The sequence below is a fragment of the Mytilus trossulus genome, chromosome 5 (genome assembly GCF_036588685.1).
Source record: "Mytilus trossulus isolate FHL-02 chromosome 5, PNRI_Mtr1.1.1.hap1, whole genome shotgun sequence".
Taxonomy (NCBI): Eukaryota; Metazoa; Mollusca; class Bivalvia; order Mytilida; family Mytilidae; genus Mytilus; species Mytilus trossulus.
In genome coordinates, this window is record NC_086377.1 from 32,270,336 (window position 1) to 32,293,872 (window position 23,537).

At 32.1% G+C, this 23,537-nt stretch overlaps 1 protein-coding gene across 4 annotated transcripts in view; it reads right to left on the reverse strand.

Moving 5' to 3' along the window:
- LOC134718764 (NAD(P)H-hydrate epimerase-like) overlaps positions 1 to 23,537 on the reverse strand; it is a 96,967-nt gene that overhangs the window by 21,321 nt on the left and 52,109 nt on the right. The window contains exon 1 of one of the 4 annotated variants that reach the window (XM_063581462.1): positions 11,785 to 12,258. The exons of the other annotated variants lie outside the window; for them this stretch is intronic. Coding sequence (XP_063437532.1) covers positions 11,785 to 11,894 — 110 coding nt within the window. The 5' untranslated portion in view covers positions 11,895 to 12,258. Of the gene's footprint in view, positions 1 to 11,784; positions 12,259 to 23,537 lie in introns of those variants that run through there. 4 annotated transcript variants of the gene reach the window in all.

Genomic DNA, 23,537 nt, shown 5'->3' on the forward strand with positions numbered 1-23,537 from the left:
CTAAATATCAATAGATTTATTGCATGAAAAGTCTTAAATTGTACAATTCTGAGCTTGGTAAGTATGCCATAAGGTAGCAATAAACAGTTAGGAAAAAATACAAAAAATTGCCCTTATGAATTTTACCATTCCCTTTTCATTGCTTTCTTGCAATATCAAGCTTACTGTTTGTGTCATATATGGGCATATGTATGTAATCAGAATCTTCCATAGATTTTATTTTCAGTATATAAAATGGTAAAATATAATTTCTTTTTGGTGTAACCATGGCAACAATCTGCATTTATTTGTTATAAAATATTGCAAAAAGGGGGGGAAAGATGTCACATACTTCCCCAAAATTTGACTAAAAGTAGAATTTCAATTGCTTGAAGTAATACCTTTTCTGAAACTGTGTACATATATCATTCTGCAAATCCAATGAAAATCATGTGTCTTTCATCTCATTTTTTTGTAAAATTGCGTCAAAAACTTCGTGTAGAAAAAGAGTGTTTGTAAACAGTACATTAATTTCTGGACCGATGGCCGGTCTAGCTATGAAAATACGGACTGTCAAACAGAAAACAGCCCATAAAACATGTAAAAAATAATCTTGATGCTCTTATAAACCACCTTTGAAGGCTAAATTAGCACTCATCTGTCTAAAAATGAATTTTATTACACAATAACTTTCCTATTTGAAAAATCCACAGGGGCCATAATGCGAAACTAATCTCCTAACTGTGTATTGCTACCTTAATAGTAAATATTTTTTTCAAATTCTCCCTTTTAACTTATTTTCTGAGTTCTGCTAGCTAAAACGAGTAAAATGGCCTTTTATTTTTTTAAATTGGTTGAGTAATGAATATTTTATGAAGGTTAGCAGTTGACACTGAAACGCGACAAAAACTGATTTTAAGAAAGGTGCCAAGTCAAAGTGTAAAATCTTGTCTCTACCTCAAGTTTTAGCCAAATCTTAAAAACTGTACCTCTTTTGTCAGTTTTTTAATGTTGAATATCATAATAAGATCTCTGATGATGCACCATTGTACAAAATTGAGCAATTTTAAGCATAAAAATGTTAATCTTTATGCTTATTGCATACCAAAGACTTGATTAAAAAACTTGGTGATAGGGAATCAATTTCTTACATCTGATTTAACTATACATCTAATATATGCCAAAATGTAACATGAAATCTTGATAAAAACAATAATATGATATATTCGCAAGAAAAAAACCAACGCGTTCAATACTTGGGCTACTACATGCAGCCCAATCCATCAGAAGCAAGCGTTAAATCGATAGAGTACAAATATAAGCCTAGTGTCAAAATGTCTAATTTTGGTTGCTAAGGACTGTAAACAATAAAATTGACTCATAATGTCATTGTTAAACACTTAATTTACTCAGAAGTTGATTTTGAATCTAAATATCAATAGATTTATTGCATGAAAAGTCTTAAATTGTACAATTCTGAGCTTGGTAAGTATGCCATAAGGTAGCAATAAACAGTTAGGAAAAAATACAAAAAATTGCCCTTATGAATTTTACCATTCCCTTTTCATTGCTTTCTTGCAATATCAAGCTTACTGTTTGTGTCATATATGGGCATATGTATGTAATCAGAATCTTCCATAGATTTTATTTTCAGTATATAAAATGGTAAAATATAATTTCTTTTTGGTGTAACCATGGCAACAATCTGCATTTATTTGTTATAAAATATTGCAAAAAGGGGGGGAAAGATGTCACATACTTCCCCAAAATTTGACTAAAAGTAGAATTTCAATTGCTTGAAGTAATACCTTTTCTGAAACTGTGTACATATATCATTCTGCAAATCCAATGAAAATCATGTGTCTTTCATCTCATTTTTTTGTAAAATTGCGTCAAAAACTTCGTGTAGAAAAAGAGTGTTTGTAAACAGTACATTAATTTCTGGACCGATGGCCGGTCTAGCTATGAAAATACGGACTGTCAAACAGAAAACAGCCCATAAAACATGTAAAAAATAATCTTGATGCTCTTATAAACCACCTTTGAAGGCTAAATTAGCACTCATCTGTCTAAAAATGAATTTTATTACACAATAACTTTCCTATTTGAAAAATCCACAGGGGCCATAATGCGAAACTAATCTCCTAACTGTGTATTGCTACCTAAAGCGCTTCGATCCAAATGATTTGCCGTATTGTTCCTATTAGAATCGAAATAATTCATGGGGGCTTGAATATATCTAGATTGTACTACGGGTTGTCCCTTTATGCCTATATTTTACCCCTCGCTATCGCTCCTGGTAAAATATTTGTCATAAAGGGCCAACCTTTATCACGATATGCTAAAGCCCCCATGAATTATTTCTTAAGAAGAACAATTATTAGGTGAAAATTACAACGATGTCTATGACCAATTATTACAAAACGATAGACCATGCTTGTTATGTTATAACATACAGTGGAGATCAGTTCTAACCTCTCATTAAATCTGTCAGAATCTGTCAGGAGAACTGTTCTAGAACAGTACGTAGAACTGTCAGCCTGACACCTTTTAGTCAGTTCTAGGTTAGAACTGTTCTAGCTAGAACTGACTTGGTCAGTTCTAGCTAGAACTGATTTGGACAGTTCTACCTAGAACTGATCCTGACAGTTCTACCCTAGAACTGATCCTGACAGTTATACCTAGAACTGACCAAATCTTTGGTCAGTTCTACTTCTAGAACAGTTCTGCGGTTAGAATTGATTACAAATTCTACGGCTATAATTGATTTATAAATTCTACGGCTAGAATTGATTTAAAAATTCTACGGCTAGAATTGATTTATAAATTCTACGGCTAAAATTGATTTATAAATTCTACGGCTAGAATTGATTTATAATTTTTAAGAAATCTTTGACTAAATATAAAGGCTTCGACAAAATAGCGATTAATATTATAAAAAGTTTTGCTATTTTGCCAGTTTTATTTCAAATTTTTCGTCGGCAAGAGAACATTTTTTAAGCCGCCATATTCTGGATGTATGTGACTGTTCCAAGTCAGGAGCCTGTTATTCAGTGATTTTCTTTTGTTGATGTATTACATAAATTATTTGTTTTTCTTTCATTTTTTGAAGATGAATTAGGCCGTTAATATGGGGGGGCATTGTTATTTCAATTGTTTTACATTTGTCATTCCGGGAGTCAGGATGGCTCGTTTTAAATAACAAAATTATCTGACCATCTATAATGTAATACTAATACGTTGTTCCGGCGGATCCAGCAGTTTTAAAAGGGGGTGGGGGTTGGGGGTCCCAACCCAGGAAAAAAGGGGGGTCCAACTATATGTCCTCATTCAAATGCATTGATCGTCAAAAAAAGGGGTCGCCCCTCTGGATCTGCCATCGATCCACTATAAACTTAAACTGACCATATTTGATTTCTTCATATAAATCTATATACATTTAGCTGCACACTGCAGGAATCCAGTTTATTTTTAGGCAAGGATACCAATTATATTGGCAAACATTAAATGATTTCAAAATTTTATTTGCAATCAATTTATAATACTAGCATGTCATCTTTTAATTTAAAATAATGAATCTTAAACAAATGTGATATCTGTTTACAAGTAGTTTTCATACCTCGGACGGACCTGTTATACAAAAATCTTTTGACCGCATCAATCTAAACTGACCTTATTTGCTCTTTCTATCTGCAAATCTATATAGCTGCACAGTAATTCAGTTATAATTTTAGGTCAAGAGGGACTGTAATATACAAGTTACAGCAATATTGGAAAAAAATGACCTCAAAATTTTGTTCGCATGAATTTAAAGTGCCAGCATGTCCTCTTTAAGACTTTTTATTCAAAGTATTGAATCGTTAACAAATATCAGTAGTTTTCATACTTCAGACTGAGTCGGGTTATAAAATCTTTTGACCGCATCAATCTAAGCTGACTATGCGGTATGGGCTCTGCTCATTCTTGAAGGCCGTACAGTGACCTATAGTTGTTAATGTTTGTGTCATTTTGGTCTTTTGTGGATAGTTTTCTCATTGGTAATCATACCACATCTTCTTTTTTATATATAAACTGACCTTATTTGCTCTTTCTTTCTGCAAAGCTATATAGCTGCACAGTAATTCAGTTATAATTTTAGGTCAAGAGGGACTGTAATATACAAGTTACAGCAATATTGGAAAACAATGACCTCAAAATTTTGTTCGCATGAATTTAAAGTGCCAGCATGTCCTCTTTTTATTCAAAGTATTGAATCGTAAACAAATATCAGTAGTTTTCATACTTCAGACTGAGTCATGTAATAAAATCTTTTGACCACATCAATCTAAACTGACCTTATTTGCTCTTTTTTTCTGCAAATCTATATAGCTGCACAGTAATTCAGATATAATTTTAGGTCAAGAGGGACTGGAATATACAAGTTACAGCAATATTGGAAAACAATGACCTCAAAACTTTGTTCGCATGAATTTATAGTGCCAGCATGTCCTCTTTTTATTCAAAGTATTTAATCGTAAACAAATATCAGTAGTTTTCATACTTTAGACTGAGTTGTGTAATAAAATCTACTGACCGCATCAACTAAAACTGACCATATCTGCTTTTTTATGCAAGTCTATATAGCTGCACAGTACTTCAGTTGTAATTTTAGGTCAAGAGGGACTGTAGTATATAAATAACTGCAATATTGGAAATTAAAGACCACAAAAAAAAAATCATGATTGAGAGTGCCAGCATTTCCTACTTTTATTCAAAATATAGCATCAGAAACAAACATCGTTAGATTTCATATCTGAAATTATTTGTCTGCATCAATCAAACCTGACCATATTTGACAGCATCAACCAAAACTGACCATATATGACTACATCAGCCAAAACTGACCATATTTTCTCTTTTTTATGTAACTCTTTTAGTTGCATAGTAAATCTGTTATATTGTTATATAAGAATTGATTGTATAATACAAATGATAGAAATATTGGAACACCTAATTTCTTTTGCATCAATTAACAGTGTCAGCGTGTCCTCTTTTCAATAAAAATATTGCATCATAAACAAATTTCAGTAGTTTTTATACCGAAGACAGACTGGTATAACAAAATTGTGTGTCTGCAGCAACCAAAACTGACCATATTTACACTTTATTATGTAAATCTTAATATATAGATAATTATATAGCTGCATTGTAAATCGCTTATAAAATTGAGAAAGGAAATGGCAAAAGGTGTCAAAGCGACAACAACCCGACCAAAGAGCAGACAACAACCAATCACGATGGATAGTATAATTCAAATGACAGCATGTCCTCTTTATATTCAAAATATTGAATTGCTAACAAATTTCAGTAGTTTCGATATATCAGACTGAGTTGTTTTAATAACAACATTATTTGACCGCATCAACCAAAACTGAACATATATACTTTATCATGTAAATATATACATGTATGGCCTCATTGTAAACCAATAATATTTCTATGTCAGGATAGATACTGCATGATAAAGACAAATGAAAGACAATACCAAATTTCAAAATAGATTTTAAGCGCGCCCTTATTTCCTCTCTGTATCGATAATATTATTATTTATTAAAGAAATGACTGTAATATTTTTTCTGTCTATGAAGAAATAACATAAAAAATTTGGTGCACACTGAATAACGTGGGTAGCAGGTTTTTTTAACAGTGTGCATGCACCACATTTTTTTATGTTATTTCAAATAGACAGAAAAAAATATTAGTCATTTCTTATAATTTAATTCTAACTTCCAATTTAAACCTTGGCAAACCATGAAAAAACGTTGATGACGATACGGTCACATGACTAACTTTTATCTATGGGCTGATAACAAAATAACGTCAGCCAATCAGAGACCCGTTACATCCAAAATTAAATTATTAAATAATGAATCGTCACAAAAGTGACTTTTTAAGTCAGTGTAGTTCATGATGGTTTTTTTTTAAAACAAAACTATTTAAAGGCATCATCCAACACTACATGACTGATTCATATACTTTATTTTAAAATGAAAAGTACATGTATGAGAAGTTCTCTTCTTGGAATAATTTGAAGGAGGAAAAAGATTGGTTTTGTTTGTAGCCTAAAGTCCAGTGGCAAATGTTTCATTCATGTTCACATTGAGTATATTTTTCTGACGTTCCAACTTCCACACTCCCAGATTATTTACGATATAATGCAAATGTAGCCTACATAGTTTTTTTACGTTTAACAACACTTTTTTCGTTAAAATAATTATAATATCCCATTATTCATCCACTGTACAATTTTCGTTTGAACATTTGTCAAAACAGAATCTTAAATCATGAATGTAAATCCAAGGTAATCAAGGTAAATTAAGATTAAACTTTCATGAATCAAATGCAGAGTTTTATGAAGAGACTGTTAAAGACGGGGAACGAAGAAACGTAAACAATGATGTTTTCTATGCAATCTTATAAAAATGTTTCTCCGATGAGTTGGATAACCTTCAATTCACTTCTATATATTTGTACATGTAACGTTTGATTAGTAAAAAATATAGAAAATCTGCTATTAAATAGCAAAGTAATTGGAAGTGATTTATTTCTTCTAAATTCTAAAGTGCCCTTACTGAAGTGACGTCATTTAGAACTGTTCTACAGTCCTGACTGATTTAGTCAGTTCTGCTGACAGTTCTACGGTTAGAACTGATTTGGACAGTTCTACCTAGAACAGTTTTAGACAGTTCTACCCTAGAACTGATCCTGACAGTTCTACCTAGAACTGATTTAGTCAGTTCTACCTAGAACTGATCCTGACAGTTCTACCTAGAACAGTTCTAGGGTAGAACAGTTCTAGCTAGAACTGTTCTAGGACAGGTTAGAACAGTTCTATGACAGATTATTCTGACAGTTCTAATGAGAGGTTAGAAGTGATCTCCACTGTAACAGCTGTTATTCTAATCGATAATCCTTGTTTGATCGAGAGCTTCATCACATATTACACATTTTTAACATGAGGAAAACTACAAAAAAAAACAAAATTGTATGTTTAAAACAGGGATCGTTTTCTTCATTTGACAATGCACGATTTCAAAATGGTGGTTTCAAACGTCAAAGATGGAAATTACATGTCTTCAATGAGGTAGTCGATGTTGATGTGCTATTGAAATTAGAAAAAAAAAGTAATGAGTTTAAAACGCATCAAATATTTGTTATTAGAATTCCACAAAACATCTCATATCTATAAAAAGAATTCCATTAAAAGCATTATAAGTTTGATTTAAATGAAAGATTTTATAAAAATATGTACAAGAAGCTATGACAAAAAACCCAATTATTTCTAATTATGTTTAATAAAGTTTAAGGTTGTAGTTAGGTCAGTTTAAGCCACACCTTTGACTTTTCCTACGATACAGGTTAACAAATATACCCCATGTCACCCACTTTTGTTTTCTTAAAAGACTTCAATAGCCCATTACAAAGCCAATTCGACAAAAAAGCGGATTCTAAATTTTTTTTCTTACGATTTCAGCCTCTAATCAAGCCAATGCAAAAAGTAAGTTAAAAGTCAGAGACAGCCTTTTCAAACCATTTTTGCTTGACAGGCTGTTCTCAATAACCTGTCCATTTTTTGTTAAATTCGTTTGGTAGCAAACATAATTATGGATTTAAAATTAATAAAGTATTAAATAAAAAAGCTGTTTTTGTGAAAACTAATATTGCTCCGTCTTTATTAACTATAATATTGTATAGTACGCATATCTCGCTCTGAGGGCCTTTGCCAATCGCTAAGCATTGATAAGTAAATTAAATCCAAAACGGAGTTATTAGATTACTAAACTGAATTTTTTCGTTCGTTTAGTTAATTCAGATACATTTACTTTCTTTATTATCTCGATAACAAAGGTAAAACTGGGAATAAACAACTCAACAACATTATGAACGTAGTTGCTTCGGCAACAATAGACATAACTCTCATAAGACTTATATTTATATATATACTAGAACACACCCGTGTTGTCGCGGATCTGTGACTGAATTATAGAATATAACTATGCGTAAGCCTTATTTTAGTAATGGTATTGTCATCTGATAAAGTCATGTCGATTAAAAGATGCAGTTTTCTCTGCTTTCAACATCTTTCTGTTTGAACCCGTCGACCTGGAACTTATTAATTATTGATATTATTAATTTTATATGGAAAACAAAAGGACCTGGAAAGGAGTATTTTTCAATCAACAGCATTTCCTTTATGAGTTATAAATAAAGTTGAATTCTTTGATTCGCTGTTTTACGTCATTCCGGCAAACACATGAACTGTACATGCTGTACCTATACGCCTTATTAAGTCCAGATTTTTATTATTCGTATTGTCATCTTAGAAAGTCATAATGATTAAAATACTACAATCGGGAACAATGTGACAATGATTGAATTAAGTAGAGTAAACCCTGTAATTACGACCCGTGTATATAGCAAAATCCTAAATACAGCGTTTTGTGGTGCGCCTGTAAGATGCGGAACGTACAGATAAGGTAATAGTAACAGGTGAATATACTATTGGTATCGGTATCGGTATCGGATTCGACCCGGAACTTCTTAATTATTGGCAATAATAATTATGTGGAAACAAAAAGGTCTGGAGTGGTGTAATTTTTAATCAACAGCATTGTACTATATTAGTTATATATAAAGATGAATTCTTTGATTCATCGTTTTTACGTGATGACGGCTGACAAATTGGACCTCGTAATTTTAGTATTATAGATATTCATTCTACAACTATTAAAATCTAATAAATATCGCAATATGATATTTATTTTTCAAGTATACATAGAATATTCAATACACATCACACACTTCAAATCGTAGATATCTGAGAGATCTAGTATTGAGTATAACTAATTATAGATAATAGATGATATTCAGCTTGATTTGTTCAGTTTCAACCAGTTTACTGATTCAGTCAGTTCGGACTAGTGTTAACCAGTATTTTGAACTGGCAGAACAATCTGGCATGTATGTGTTCTAAACTAGAATATTTTCCGAATACGATAAATATAAATCAAGAAGATGTGCTATAATTTTCGATAAACAATATCTAACAAAGAACATATGACGTAAACTTAAATGTCAATAGCTAAACTATCATAACAGATCTAGTTACCGAGGTAGTCAAGTGATATTTTACTGTGAATTCATTCTAAATCGTGAGATACTAATTTCGTAGATTTCATGGGTATATGTGAACCACGAATTCACCTGTTCAACGAATTACAATTAATTACTTGTATGAAGATCTTTGAAAAGCCACGAAATTAAATATCAACAGTTTTCTATTCACAACAAATGGAAAACAATAAATTAAAGAAACACGTAGTAATACAAGGACTTTCTCCTGATTGGTTCGTCTATTACAAACTGTTTTTCTTTGATTAATTATGGCTCTTTTCAAATATGCAGAAAACTAAAATACGATCAAAGGTTTACAGTATTCAGATTAACCTCGATCAATACCGCTGACTTCTTGGTAGGCTGGCACCCTATAATACAGTTGACTTCCTAGTAAGTTTTAATGTTTAATTTATGGTCTCTTAAGACCAGTTAAATTGAACTGCCATTTATAAAATGCCATAGACGAAAGCATTTACTGCAATTGTATATATTGATTGAATATAATGATGTCGTGTGTATAATGTTCATATGAATCATTGAACTTGCCCATTGGTTAAGATCTACATCATAGAAAAAAAAGTAAAAATCACAAAAATACTGAACCCCGAGGAAAACTCAAAACGGAAAGTCCATCAAACGCATGGATAAAAGCTGTCATATTCCTGTACTAGTACAGGTATTTTCTTATATGGAGAAATGTTGGATTGAACCTGTTTTATTTAGCTAGCTAAACCTTTATGATAGTCGCATCAAAATTCATTATATTGACAACTATGCGTGAACAAATCAAAATGACATTAAAGGTAAAAATGTCAATAAAAATGTCAATAATACAGCAGTCAACATTGTTCTATAAACCCTAAATACACATACCCGTTATAAAAATACACATACCCGTAAAAAAAATACACATACCCGTAATAAAAAGTTTTTGAAACCAATATGCATTTAAACAATGCTACTTTATCATGTTTATGAACTTTTTCATTATTCTTAAGTGTGATATATGTTCATTCTGTCAATTTAACTTTCTTAAAGCAAAAGCCAAGTTTGTTTTCTCTGCTTGTTTTGACAAAGCATTCAAATCTATAGATTGTAGAAACACGAAATATGAATTGAAGAGTGTATTTCAAAATAAGCCATATACTATATAGCAGCCGAGTATCCTCAAAATAAAGTAAGTTTACAAAAGAATGTACTTCAAAAAGTGGCTACGAAATTCAGACAATATCGAAACATTGATTATTCGAAATAAAAGACAATAGTTATACAAACACATTGACCTTGAGGGTCAAATGGGGAAAAATCTTTCGAAACAGAAAGTTGATATCAGCTTTTAAAGTGTCAAGTTTTTATTGCTATGTGTCAATATACCAACAACGCTTCTATATTGCGAATAAACTTCAGGTAATACGATGATTTGAGCTTGTGGTTTCTTTAGTGGTGTCCTTAATAGACGATTTCACCTAACAAGGAGGGTATCATACCATTGGGTCATAGTTTTAAAGCTAACAACAATGAAGTGTTATACAAACACCATCACCCTTTGGTTGGCAATGTTATACTGGAGTCACAGATGATCACGAATATCTTTAAAAAAAAAATAACAAAACAAAAGGAGAATAAAACCTCATTAGTAGAAGAAACACAGAAGCAATCATAACAACTAGTAAAAGGCGATACATGTCTAACAGACGAAGCAGACGGACAAGGGTTTATCATAATACGTCACGTAAACGGGCGTATAAAATGCTTTGCTTTAATATCAAATCGCAATATTCAAGTTAGACATCTTTTTTTTCCATTGTTATCTGGTTTTTGTATATGTTGAAATCTTTAATAAATTAAATTTTGACTAAAACATTGTAAAATGTCAGTTATTTTGATAAATACTTGTAGATAGTGAATTAAGATATGCTCGAACAAAGGTAAGATATTTCAACACTCTATATGGTATACAAGCATTACATAATTCGATAAACTCGGTAGTACTCATTCTTTTGGCCAGCAGGTAACACAGTAAGGTCAAACTTGGTGTATATCACATATTGTCAACTACCTTTGTGTATACATTGTTATAGATCTGAATAGTATGTACTTGTAAAAAGTAAACTCACAAAAATACTAAACTCAGAGGAAAATCAATTCGGAAAGTCCATAATCACATGGCAAAATCAAATAACAAAAAACATCAAAAACGAATGGACAAGAACTGTCATATACCTGACTTGGTGCAGGCATTTTCAAATGTAGAAAAATGTGGATTAAACCTGGTAAATGAACAAAATTCATGAAAATTACAAGACGTTCGTCAAGAAGTAATTTTGCATGAAACAATTTCATTAAAATAAGCCTAGACCAAACTCATTTTTACATGTAAGCATTTACTGCAGGATAGACACGTTGTGATGTTTTTGAAATTCAAATACGATCACGGAAAATTTCTGCTCGCAGCAATTTTATCTTTACGAAAGCTCTAAATAACACGAATTAGTAGCTAGAAAAAACGTAAATAAAACAAAAGTTGTTTTCTCTTGAAAAAATATAAAATATATACAGGGCAAAAATACAGCCCCTTATCATATGTATTGCGGTGTCATGCATTAGTGAATGTTTATTTAAATACTGTCATACAGTTAAATGTCCTACCTCAAGTGAGTCATCTTACTGAAATCAAAAGCGTTTTCCTTGGCTTCATCCTTTTTCTTATGACTACCTTTTCGTCGGAAGGAGAACCGATTTACTGTTATCCTTTCCATTCTTTGTTATGTCAAACGTCCATACACAAAACACTTTTAATACAGTATGATAAGATTAAATTAGTCAATTCAATTTCTCTATTAGATATCGATGAACACATAAAAATATATATTTGTATCACTATCAAACTTTGTTAATAATATTAATGTTTTATCTAGTAAGGAATTGTTTTACAACTTGTCTGCACACTTGTTAATTATTTATACATTGGAACAATCCTCGATGTTTAATCTAACAGAATTATTTCGAATGTCATACTGTCATGACATGTGCATCTAAATGCGTCCAGTTGAACCTCAAATGCAGAATATATATTCAAATATACCATCCACTATGTACGTCACTATAACGTTAATGTAATACTTTTTGATCACATCGGAATATATAAATGCAAACCGATTAACAAGTTCATATACAAGATAACATTTATCGAATTTCTATTATTTCAAAGTACTAATTACACAGCTCAATACTTATCCACCTTGTGATCGAGACTTCTAAATATCTTAGAGATACGAACTTTTATATATCTGATTCAAATAATGAAACTTTACAGAAGTTGACTACAAAGCTCAATCCCTATCCACTCTGCGATCAAAACAACTAAATATCTTAGAGATAAGAACTTTTATATATCTGATTTAAAATAATGAAACTTTGTAGAAGTTGATTGGTTTAGCTGATGTAAGCGATTGTCCTGGATATTGGTTCTGTGTTAATGTATGTACAATACAATACGATGGATTTTGTGTTAGTTATTACAGTATAAGTTATTACGCCACAGGACCTGGCTTCTCTTGACGTTCGTCCCATACAATTATCAGTATTAACTTTCGATTAAAATTATTGTTTATTTTATATTGTCATACAAGGGCTAAACAGTGACGTCATTTACATAGTGAATTCAGTGAGAGCATTTACTGCAATTTTATGAATTGACTCTGAAATAAATTATCATGATTACAGATAATCACGAACTTGCTTACAGGTATACCAAGTCAAATAAGATTTTAACAATAAGCATTTACTTATTATCGAAAATTATCTGAACTAGGTTGAATATAATACAACGTATGTCTAATACAATACTATGGCTCGTGTGTTGGTTATTACAATATACGTTATACCGCCACAGGATCTGGCTTCTCTTGATGTTCATCCCATACAATTATCAGTATTAACTTCCAAATTCAAATTATTAATTAAATTGAGAATGGAAATGGGGAATGTGTCAAAGAGACAACAACCCGACCGTAGAATAAAAAAAAAGAAAAAAGCTGACTATAACGCATACATAGATGGGTGCAAATTCGACATTTCTTTTAAAACAATGATTAAATGATTGTTCAAAACTGAATACGCCAATATAACATGTTTCTCTTATACTAAACTCACTTATTAGATAATGTGTGCTTTAGTTTGGTCATAACCATCAAATTTAACCGTTTAAATCATCATTAGTACCAAAACGTAGAACGCCTCCGCTTTATATCAACGTTCCGACAATAAAACTTTTAAATTCATGTTCTGGGTTCAGGTTACTTATCAATTTCAAAAGACAATTCATTTTGCAGCTATCTTCAAGGGACGAATGGAAATATGGTGAGACACTTTTTCATGATTTTTAGTTTAAATTAAAATTTGAGTATTTCTAAATGTGTCTCGTTTTATTATCTTCAATGAGGGTAACATTAAAAACATAGAACGGAAAATTTTGGGGATTCGTTATTTACTTCCATAGGCAACATGAAAAGACCAGACATTTGCTGTATGTTAAAAAATTCAGAAAAAATAACAATTTTGTAGAAAAATAAACATGTACAAGGAATGTTTTACATCACATTTATATTTGTACGAAATACTAAGAATGCTTTAACTTTGTAACAAATTGCTGTAGTTGCAATTGGTAAACCCTTTCGGAATTCTTTGGACCTCAATTTTCTTAAAAGTTCGTACCAATTTTTCTCGGGTAGATTTTTAAGTCAGGTATATTCGACGAGTTTATGACTTTATGTTGTAGACAATGTTCTTAATATACTCAATTAATATGAATAAACTATGCATTATGTAAATATTACAGTAAGTATATCTCTTAATAAGATTACGAACTTGCAAATACTGTTCACTATAAATACATGGAATATGCTTAAAGTAAAGTTCAAAAACTGGTTTGCAATTAAGCTGCCTGCTTTTAAGTAAAATGGTCTTTTAAATGAATTTGCTCAAATTGGCCAAAAATACGATGCTTTAATTGAGTTTCAAATATAACAGCTGAGGACAAAACAGTCACATGTGGATACAAAATACAATTAATGAAATATCAGAAAATGTGCGGATAAGAAAACGCGTTTTGGAGATTTTGTTTAAATTTCATGTAAAATGCAATTAGTCAATTGAAATTTTCAGTGCATGAGATATACTTTATTTATTTCTTTACATTTGTTGTAATCTGTATTCATTTAATGTAAAGGAAATGTTCAAAAAGCATTTAACTTCCCCAAAACAATCTTTTGAATAGGACAGAACTATTGTGTACACAAATAAATATACCAAATGGCACTCTATCATTCATCGCTAACTTAATAAACTGTTCTAATTTGTTCTCTTCAGTAATTATAACTGGAGAATGTAAAGAGCGTTCATAGAGGGAAAACGTTCTATTACAGTTTTGGCGTACATGTATATCGACATATAGACAATTTTCAGAGCTCAACATTCTGAAGATTTTCTCTATTTACAAAGACTTTCAAAATAAAAGACACAACTTGATTTTGCGCCTTGTTGTATTTTAAGCGATGTCGACCATCTTGGGTGGCAGGCGAGATCATCGGACACATTATTCAAAACTGAATATACAAATGATGAGAAAAGCTCACCTGGCCAGGTAAACTGAAAACACATATTTACAAGCAGCATGTTAATGAACCAAAGTTTTAGAAGAAATATGTTATCTGTGAGAGTTGGGCCGTGTTCACACCAAACGCCGTGCACAGTAAACATGTTTACATTTGGTTTAGTGTAATGTTCAGATCTATACACCTTGTTTAGTTACCTGTACATAAGATTTGTTCACATTTTTAAACAATATGTCATTTAAATGTTGATTACGTAGAACCGAATTCAAATTTACAAACAACTGTTTTAGCAGTTAAGGAACGACCATTTGACTTTAAAAAAAAGGGGGGATGGATTTTTCTACAATTTGAATAAAAAAAATCGGGTCATACAGATGATTAGAATGAACAAATCTTTTGAATCCAAAGTTTCCCCATACAATATAGCGTTGAATATTAAATTGGTACCATCGGAAAAAAAATATATAAAATTTCGCGCGAGAAAAAATTCGGACCCCCCTCCTCCCTTTTCTTTTTTAAGTAAAGTGGTTACTCCTTTAAGAAAGTCATTTTGGTTGTTTTGCAGTAGTTTAAAGATGTCTCGATTACGCATTAAAAACGTACGCTGCATCACCGTGCTTACAGACAAAGAAAAAACAATTGCGATGTTTTAAAGAGGATCACTACATTTCTATCTTTCCGTTTGTTTTAAATAGTATTTTTTTTCTCCAAGGAGTATTTGGCAAAAGGAGGGGGGGATTGTTTTATTCTAATTGTATTTTAACGGATCTGAGATACTACACAAAAAATAAGTTAACCTCACCTTTTTCAGTATTGCATTTATGAATGAATCGTTGTTTGAGTATAGAGCAGTGGCAAATATTTCTGTCAGTGTGTATGTCCAGTCGACTCGGGAAGACCTTGTCATATGAACTATGTGTTCGGCAATGATGAATCGATGGATGAGTCTTACTAGAGAAAACAACACAAGCGACATAAGTATCTACTTTATACGTTAAATGTTACTTAACAATGGTATTTGTACGTAGGAAGCGTAAACTTCATGTTATTTATACCTTCCAAGCGTCATTTCAAATACATTATACATATGTAAGTGAACATTATTAATTTGGATTGTCTTTCTTTTCCCCAAATCATTTTTAGACCGTTAAACAGGTGAAAACGTACATGTATCAATCACTGACTTTGCATACGTAAGATGGTAAGCCCGTGATTGTTTTTACAGATTCATATTTTTTTTGACAGTAAGCTAACAAATAGGATTTTTATAGATAAAATGAAATATATCAGTATCTTTTAATTTAAGTTGTCATATTTGATACCTTTTTTTCCAAATTGATTTATTAAAGTTTTCGGTGAAGACGACATTTGTATCTTTACAGTTGTTATGTTAATGCGCAATGTTATTTATCAACATATGCACACTTATTTAGATTAGTAGAAGATCTTTGTAGAGTCCTCAGTCATCAATTCCATTTTTTTAATGCATTGCAGCGCATACTACAAAAATCGAACAAACTTTGAAGTTTATGCAAGGAAATAAATCAAGATTTTAAAATTATAAGGAGTCAAAACAGATAAAAGGAATTGTAGCTGATGGCTGCAAATTTATTTTTTTATTTTCTGAAAGTTTATTCTCTTTCATGTAGAAATAGCAAGAGCCATTACAACATATGTAAAGTAAATTTCAGGAAATTTAGTCATACACTGGTACGTACACACGATTTCATATTACATTCATTTTTTTATAGTCTGAGTAAAGCCTTTTTCAATTAATATTTTATAGTGCGTCTTTTCTGTTTGAAGTGTTAATATACTGCTGTATCAGGTTTAGGGGAAGGTTGGCGCCTGTTAAAACGTTCAAATCCGCTGCATATATTCCTAAGTCAGGAATTTAATTCAGGAACAGTGCTTGTCGTTTGTTTGATATGTTTGATAAATGTTTCTCGTTTCGGTTAATAGATTAGACCGTTGGTTTTCCTGTTTGAATTGTGATACAATTGTCATTTTGGGGCCCTTTATAGCTTGCTCTTATGCTCATTGTATGTTGCTGTTGCTTAGGGATAGTTATGATGTTGCTGTTAATTTGCTGCTTTTAAGAATCAAATAAAGGAAATCACATTCAAACTCATTGAATGATTTCTTTTATTTATTTATATGTTTATGAATTTAAAGAAAAATCCCCTCTGTTCGTTCTTCCCTCAAGCAAAAGCAGCATAACCACTTAGGAAGTGAAATGAGAACGACAAAAGTTGCAGGAGCATTGAAAACAGTTTATTAAAAAAATCTTAATATGAGCATTTTAAGCAGCAGCAACAACAACAACACTCTTTCCTCAAGTAGCGACAGCAACGACACTCACAAGAAGGAAGTGAGCACAAGAGCTGTAAAGGAAGTAAAAGCATTACATGGAAACACCTTGTATATGAATCAACATGAAGCAACAGCAGCAGCGGCAATACTTTAAAGTGTGAAATGAGCACTACTACACTAGGCCGATATTTAATAACACAACTTGAAAACGTCACAGAAAGCACCCAAAGTAGAATTTTAACCTATCAATATAAATAAAAAGATGTGGTGTGAGTGCCAATGAGCAATTTTACATCCTAGTCAAGTCCATATATGAATTTGAGAACGTGGACTTTATAGAATAGAAAGCACCCAACCCGTAAAGCCCTGTCTCGTAGTTGTACCGTTATAATTAAACTCCCAACATTGATCGATTCTGTTTCGGAACTACTTTAATTTACTCCATCTTCTAGTGAAGAGTTGGCCTGAGCTGGAACTGACAGTGATATTGCATTGTAACCCAAGATAAAAAAAAAGCAAAAAAACACCTAGAACTATTTCTATACAAATCTAAAAATTGTGTCCTGCATTTTTTTTTAAAGTTGTATTTCAGTCCTGCATTTTTATTTTATTTGGTCCTAGGTTTTTTTGCCCAGTTGCTCATCCTGCATGTTTTCAATCGAAACTCATGTCCTGTATTTTTTAAATCAAAATTTCTGTCCTGCCTTTTTTTTTTAATTTCATCTCACCGGAACTTGTACAACCTTATCTAAAAAAATATAATGATGAAACAAATGTTTTAAGCTCTTTAATGAAACAAATGTTTTAATCTCATTGATCAAATCCGTTTACATTGTGTCAACAAAGGGGTATAAAAGCGTCAAAAGGGGGATATAAATAAAACAAAAAGTCATATAGAAAACTATTTCTTATAGGAAATTGTAGTTTAAAAACAAATTACATTCTTGCTTCGTATCACTAGTTTCCAATAAATTCTTATCTGTCAAGTTCGTAATCCAGTCGTAGCTATATAAGTTAAGATTACATGAACCGTCAATGAATTGTAGTCTACGCCTTTTATCTGCAATATAGTATTATGCATTTTCTACACAAAATGTAAAGCTCTGGATCGACTCAGTTGTGAAGAGACCAATAATTGTGATAGACTCATTTTTTAAAGATTAACAATAAAATATTAAAATCTTAATTAATGTACAAAAAAATGAACGAACAACAAATATGCAACACGGCACCAAACGAAAACCACTGAATTACAGGCTCTAGACTTTGGTACTGTCTGTCTGTCTGTCTGTCTGTCTGTCTGTCTGGTGGTCATGTCTGTCTGTCTGATTGGTGGTCTAGTCTGGTTGTCTTGTCTGTCTGGTGGTCTTGTATGTCTGTATGTTTGGTGATCTTGTCTATCTTTCAGTTTATCTGGTGTTCTTGTCCGTCTGTCTGTTTATCTGGTCTGTCTGTCTGTCTGTCTGTCTGTCTGTCTGTCTGTCTATCTATCTGTCTGCTTGTCTGTCTGTCTGTCTGTCTGTCTGTCTGTCTGTCTGTCTGTTTGTCTGTCTGTTTAGTGGTCTTCTCTGTCTATCTGTTGGTATGGTCTGGCTGGCTAGCTGAAGGGTTAACTTGTCTGACTGTCTGTGTCTCTTTGGTGGTCTTGTTTGTGTGTCTGTCTGGTGGTGGTTTTTTTTATGTCGGTCTGTCTTTCTGATGTTCTTGTCGGTCTGATGGTCTTATCTGTCTGTATATCTGTCTTTCTGGTGGTATTGTCTGGCTGGCAAATGTCCATGATTAAATCCAGATCAAGTTCGAATATGTTTGGGTCTTATCAGTTTGACCGTGGTATTCTTTATATGCTGGATACAATCCACGCTAGCCTGTGTCCACACTTGTTTCATTCGATATTTCATAAACGTGTTTGCAAGAAGTTCTTCCCCCCAAAAAACTTCGTTATTTATGTGTTCAACCTTACTGTAGATACTTGTTTAAAGAGATGTTTGGTACACTATAACCAGGAGATTGCCACTCAGATCTTCCGTTAATTTTCTTTCTAATGTTGACATCATAGAAGGGACGCACAATCTTTTTATTTGTTCAAAAATTTGGTGCGGAGGGGCATTGTATTTAGTACAGACAATTTGATGAAGTATATATGAAGCAATAAGGAATAAAACTTTTAAAAAATCCTTTGTTTAACCACAAAAGATGAATGGTCGATATCTAACAGTATAAACAATCAGATAGCTAACTACGAGGGGGAGTAATGTTGTTTTAAGCAAATATTGGTTACCGTATGACATTCATTATTGAGCTTTAGTCCAGACCCAGGGCTCAATTTCAGATTGCCTTAATTATGTACTGACGACAATAAACAAACAAGAACTATCTTGATATAAGATATACGACACATGTATATGTTGGCGTGAAGTTTTGTATCAACCTTAAATATTCATCTTTAGATTTTTTTATGATTTCACACATGGTGATTCTGACTTCACTATAAGGTCTATCTGACCAAAATACTAGTTATGATAACTATACGCCAAACAAAACTTTACGTCAAACACAACTTTAAATTAAAGATACAACTTGTTCTGGTGTGAATATCGTGGATATCGTCAACAAAGTGAGATGCTATTTGTATTTTGAGATTTTTTTATATCAATTATAATATTATAATAATAATATACTTTGACTTAATCATTAACCCTTGACATTTTAAACAAAGTATAACAGATGTATAGCAGTGTCTTCAGTTATTGAATCCTAAACTGGATATCAGCTCTTTATACCTTCCTTTGCTTCCATTAATTACGATTATTTTTCTTGCGATTTAATGGTCAATAATTTTAAGTTACCAGAATCAATCTCTTTTTTGGAAAGGGAATTAAAACGAGAAAGCAAACAGGTGCAAACCAAACACAAATATTATAAGCAGCAACTTAGTCAAGCACTGAGTAGTATATGACCGAGCATAAATTATGGCGATGGACAAACATGTTGACCGACTCAAAATTCTCTCCTAAGTTTACAAAGCGACGCAACAGCAGTCGGTAAAATCAGTTTGAAAAGACAGTTGCAACAATTCACAACAAATAACTCTTTAACGATCTGAGATATTAAAGCCCGGGATTTTTGATCGCTTTGTTTCTATCAAACACAAAAGACTAACACGTGCAGTTTCAACCAACAAAAGATTGTTTAATTGTCCAATGTATTTATGATTCCCTAACTGAAAATAAACGTTGTCCACTAAAGTTGTCTCAATTCAAATATCCTAATTAGATTAAGGGAAAATATGGGGATAAAGGCGAAATTATGGCTGAATGCATTTCGGAAAAAGGGAGATAATTCAATCTCAAATATAGTCTTTATTTTGATTTCTTACGTATACTTTATGTATGACGTTAGTAAAGTGAGATATCGAGAATTCTCTAATAAGGGGTTAATAATGCTACGTTAAGTGTTTTTATAACAAAAAAATATATCAAGTTTAGAGAAATATTTCTGTAAATAACTTTATGAATAAGTGTTATATAAGTATCAATTTAATATAAAATTCGTTTCTTTTTTAAATAAATGGGAAAATTACAGTTCTAAATGCCTAGTTTTGTGTACACTTAACCTACACAAGGCCTACATCGACTATCGACTGCATGTAGACAAAACACGATTTAAACAACATGTAAACATTGAGTTTTATCAATGGGAACGTAATTATGTTTAGTTTATTAGTGAGTTAAACTAACACAACACCGAGTTTAGGTCAATGTGAACACGGCCTTAACCTTTTTTGATACAATTGATGTAATAGTTATACACCGAGGGAAAGGTATGACTAGATAAGAAACCCCGTCGGCCGGAGGCCGTAGGGGTTTCTAATCCAGACATGCCGTATCCCGAGATGTATAACTAACTTACACCCCATTCTAAACTCTATATTGTTAACATTGATTATCAAATGAAAAAAAAACAAAAATACCATATATTTTATTGACAATATCAAACCATGATTTATAAGATTTTATTGTTATTACATAAAAACCCACTAGTAACCTTTTTTGGTTATCTTCGTTCACACTTTGACACGTGAGTATGTTTTACAAATGTCAAGGTTGTTTTGCATATTCCGAATAAATCCTTGGGATGATATTGATCAGCATGTCAAGGTTGACCGTATCGTGTATTCATATTAAAAACAAAAAATACGTCATGCTCCTTGTATGCAGTTGTCAATATGGAAGGGTATGAGACGGACGACATTTCTTAGCAAGCGTTGGATTAGGTAGATGAGACTAATTTAAAAGATAAAGGCAATATTATAACCCAAAGTACTTACCTGTATCAGTTTAATAAAGGTAATCATAACTATATTTTCTATCTTAATACGGTTTTATAGGAAAAAAAAGCCCCCCTCTTCTCGAGAATGAATAAACATTCATATTCGGACCTACAAAGGGATAAGTGTGTCTGCAATAGAAACCCGACGTCCAGGCACGCTCAGCATACAAAGATACAGATTTTATTTTTCGTTACTCTCTTTTGCGGAAGAGGGGCTGATCCAGCTGGGGTTCCCAACTCAAAAGAAAGGGGCGGGGGTTCAAATAAGTCAAATACATTGATCTTTTAAATTTGGTCCTACCCGCGGAAACCTATACCGGATTGGCCGCTTGATAACGGGGGGGGGGGGTCCAATGTTAGAATCCCCCTTTTTTATAATAGAAACATATGACTGGGATAAAAAAAAATATTAGTTTCAGCAAAGGAGTAATTAAAATGTTTTTTTTTAATATCTTGAAACAATTTGTAGTGAACACTGTTAGTAATTTCTTGTGTTCATGCTATTTAAAGAAGAATCAATTTCTATTGTTTCGAATAACAATGGACTTTGTTTGCGGGATGTAGAAGCAGGGGTTTCCAGAAACCCCGCTTGGCACAGCCTGTGGTCAAAATCCATTGTTATTCGTAACAATAGGTCTATTCAATTTACACGTGTTTCAAAAATAGAAACTATGAAGTATAACAATAGAGCTGGGGTGTGACAAATGTAATGTTGTCACGTGACTTCCTGGAAATACCAACTTTATGCACCAAAACAGAGCATAATTTTAGCCGGCAAGGAGATGATGGTCTGCTGGAAGATGATAAATCACTTGCACAACGGAAGCTGAATATATAGGTGCATTAATACAATAGTGCATATATAGGCAACTGAACAACTTTTTTCACGATCAATCACAATTGGTATCACGTATTGGCACGGAACACGACTTTAGTATCATAAGGCGACTTTTTGAGACAAGCAACATTAACCGTAAGAATGTAAAACGTTTGATTCATTGTCTGTTTGGTATATATTGCCTCCATTTACTGTAAACCAATACTGTGGATTTATTTATTTTCGTGGGTACCTCTTTTCGTAGATTGAGAAAAACTTCGTTTTGGTGGATATATAAATTCGTGGTTTTGGGAAAGTTTGCATAAATTCCCTTAGGAAAGGTGTATTTCGTTGAACATTTAAATTCTTGGATCTCCTGTTCTCACGAAAGCAACAAAAATTGGTATCCAACGAATATTAATGAATCTACAATATGCATTTTGACTTTTATAGTTCGTCAATACGAACAGGGGAAAACGTATGCCGGCACGCTTAAAATTGTGGCGATTTACATTGGATGGATTCTTGCATGTACGTGTGTGGTTTGATCTTACAAAATCATATATGACAATGTAGTTAAACTGTCTCGTTTATTACACAATTGAGGCCCCGAACAGCCAAAGAAAACAATTGTTTATTTTACAAATATATAGAGAAACAACACAATCACATAAAAAACACACAGACTAAATAAATGCACAAATTACACAAGGAATTGATAAAGGATTATTTCAACATTCTATGTATAGTCTAGGATAGACAGAGTGTATATTAAAATAACAATTAAATAATTTTTTTTATAAACGAACAACTCAAGGGAGTTGAAGATTTTCAAATTAAATGATGTCGTAATAAAATAACTATAACAAATATAAGCACCAAGGTTTGAAGTGTGACAACAAGATATTTGACGGTTACTTCATTTTATTATTTAGTCAAGCTGTGTTCTTTATAAAACAAAAACAATTTAATATGATTATAATTAACAGTATCACGGAAACCATCCATTAAAAAGTATATTGGTGTCTCCATATAGAATTCCCTAAAAATTAATCCACACCAATTAAATACATGAATAACAAGACGTTATATTGTACACAAAACCTTATGCAATAACACTCTCAGTCTCTTTAGTCGTAAACCCCTTTTTAAAGGAGCAGCAGATAATCATTGATATGTTATTGTAAGACCAGCTTGATTTGATTACAAGATTTCATAAGAAGTTTTTGAGGTCTTTATAGTAATTGCAACTGTTAAATTAATGTTGCGACGTACTAAGGATTTTCTATCCCTGGCATAGACTACCTTAGCCGTATTTGGCACAACTT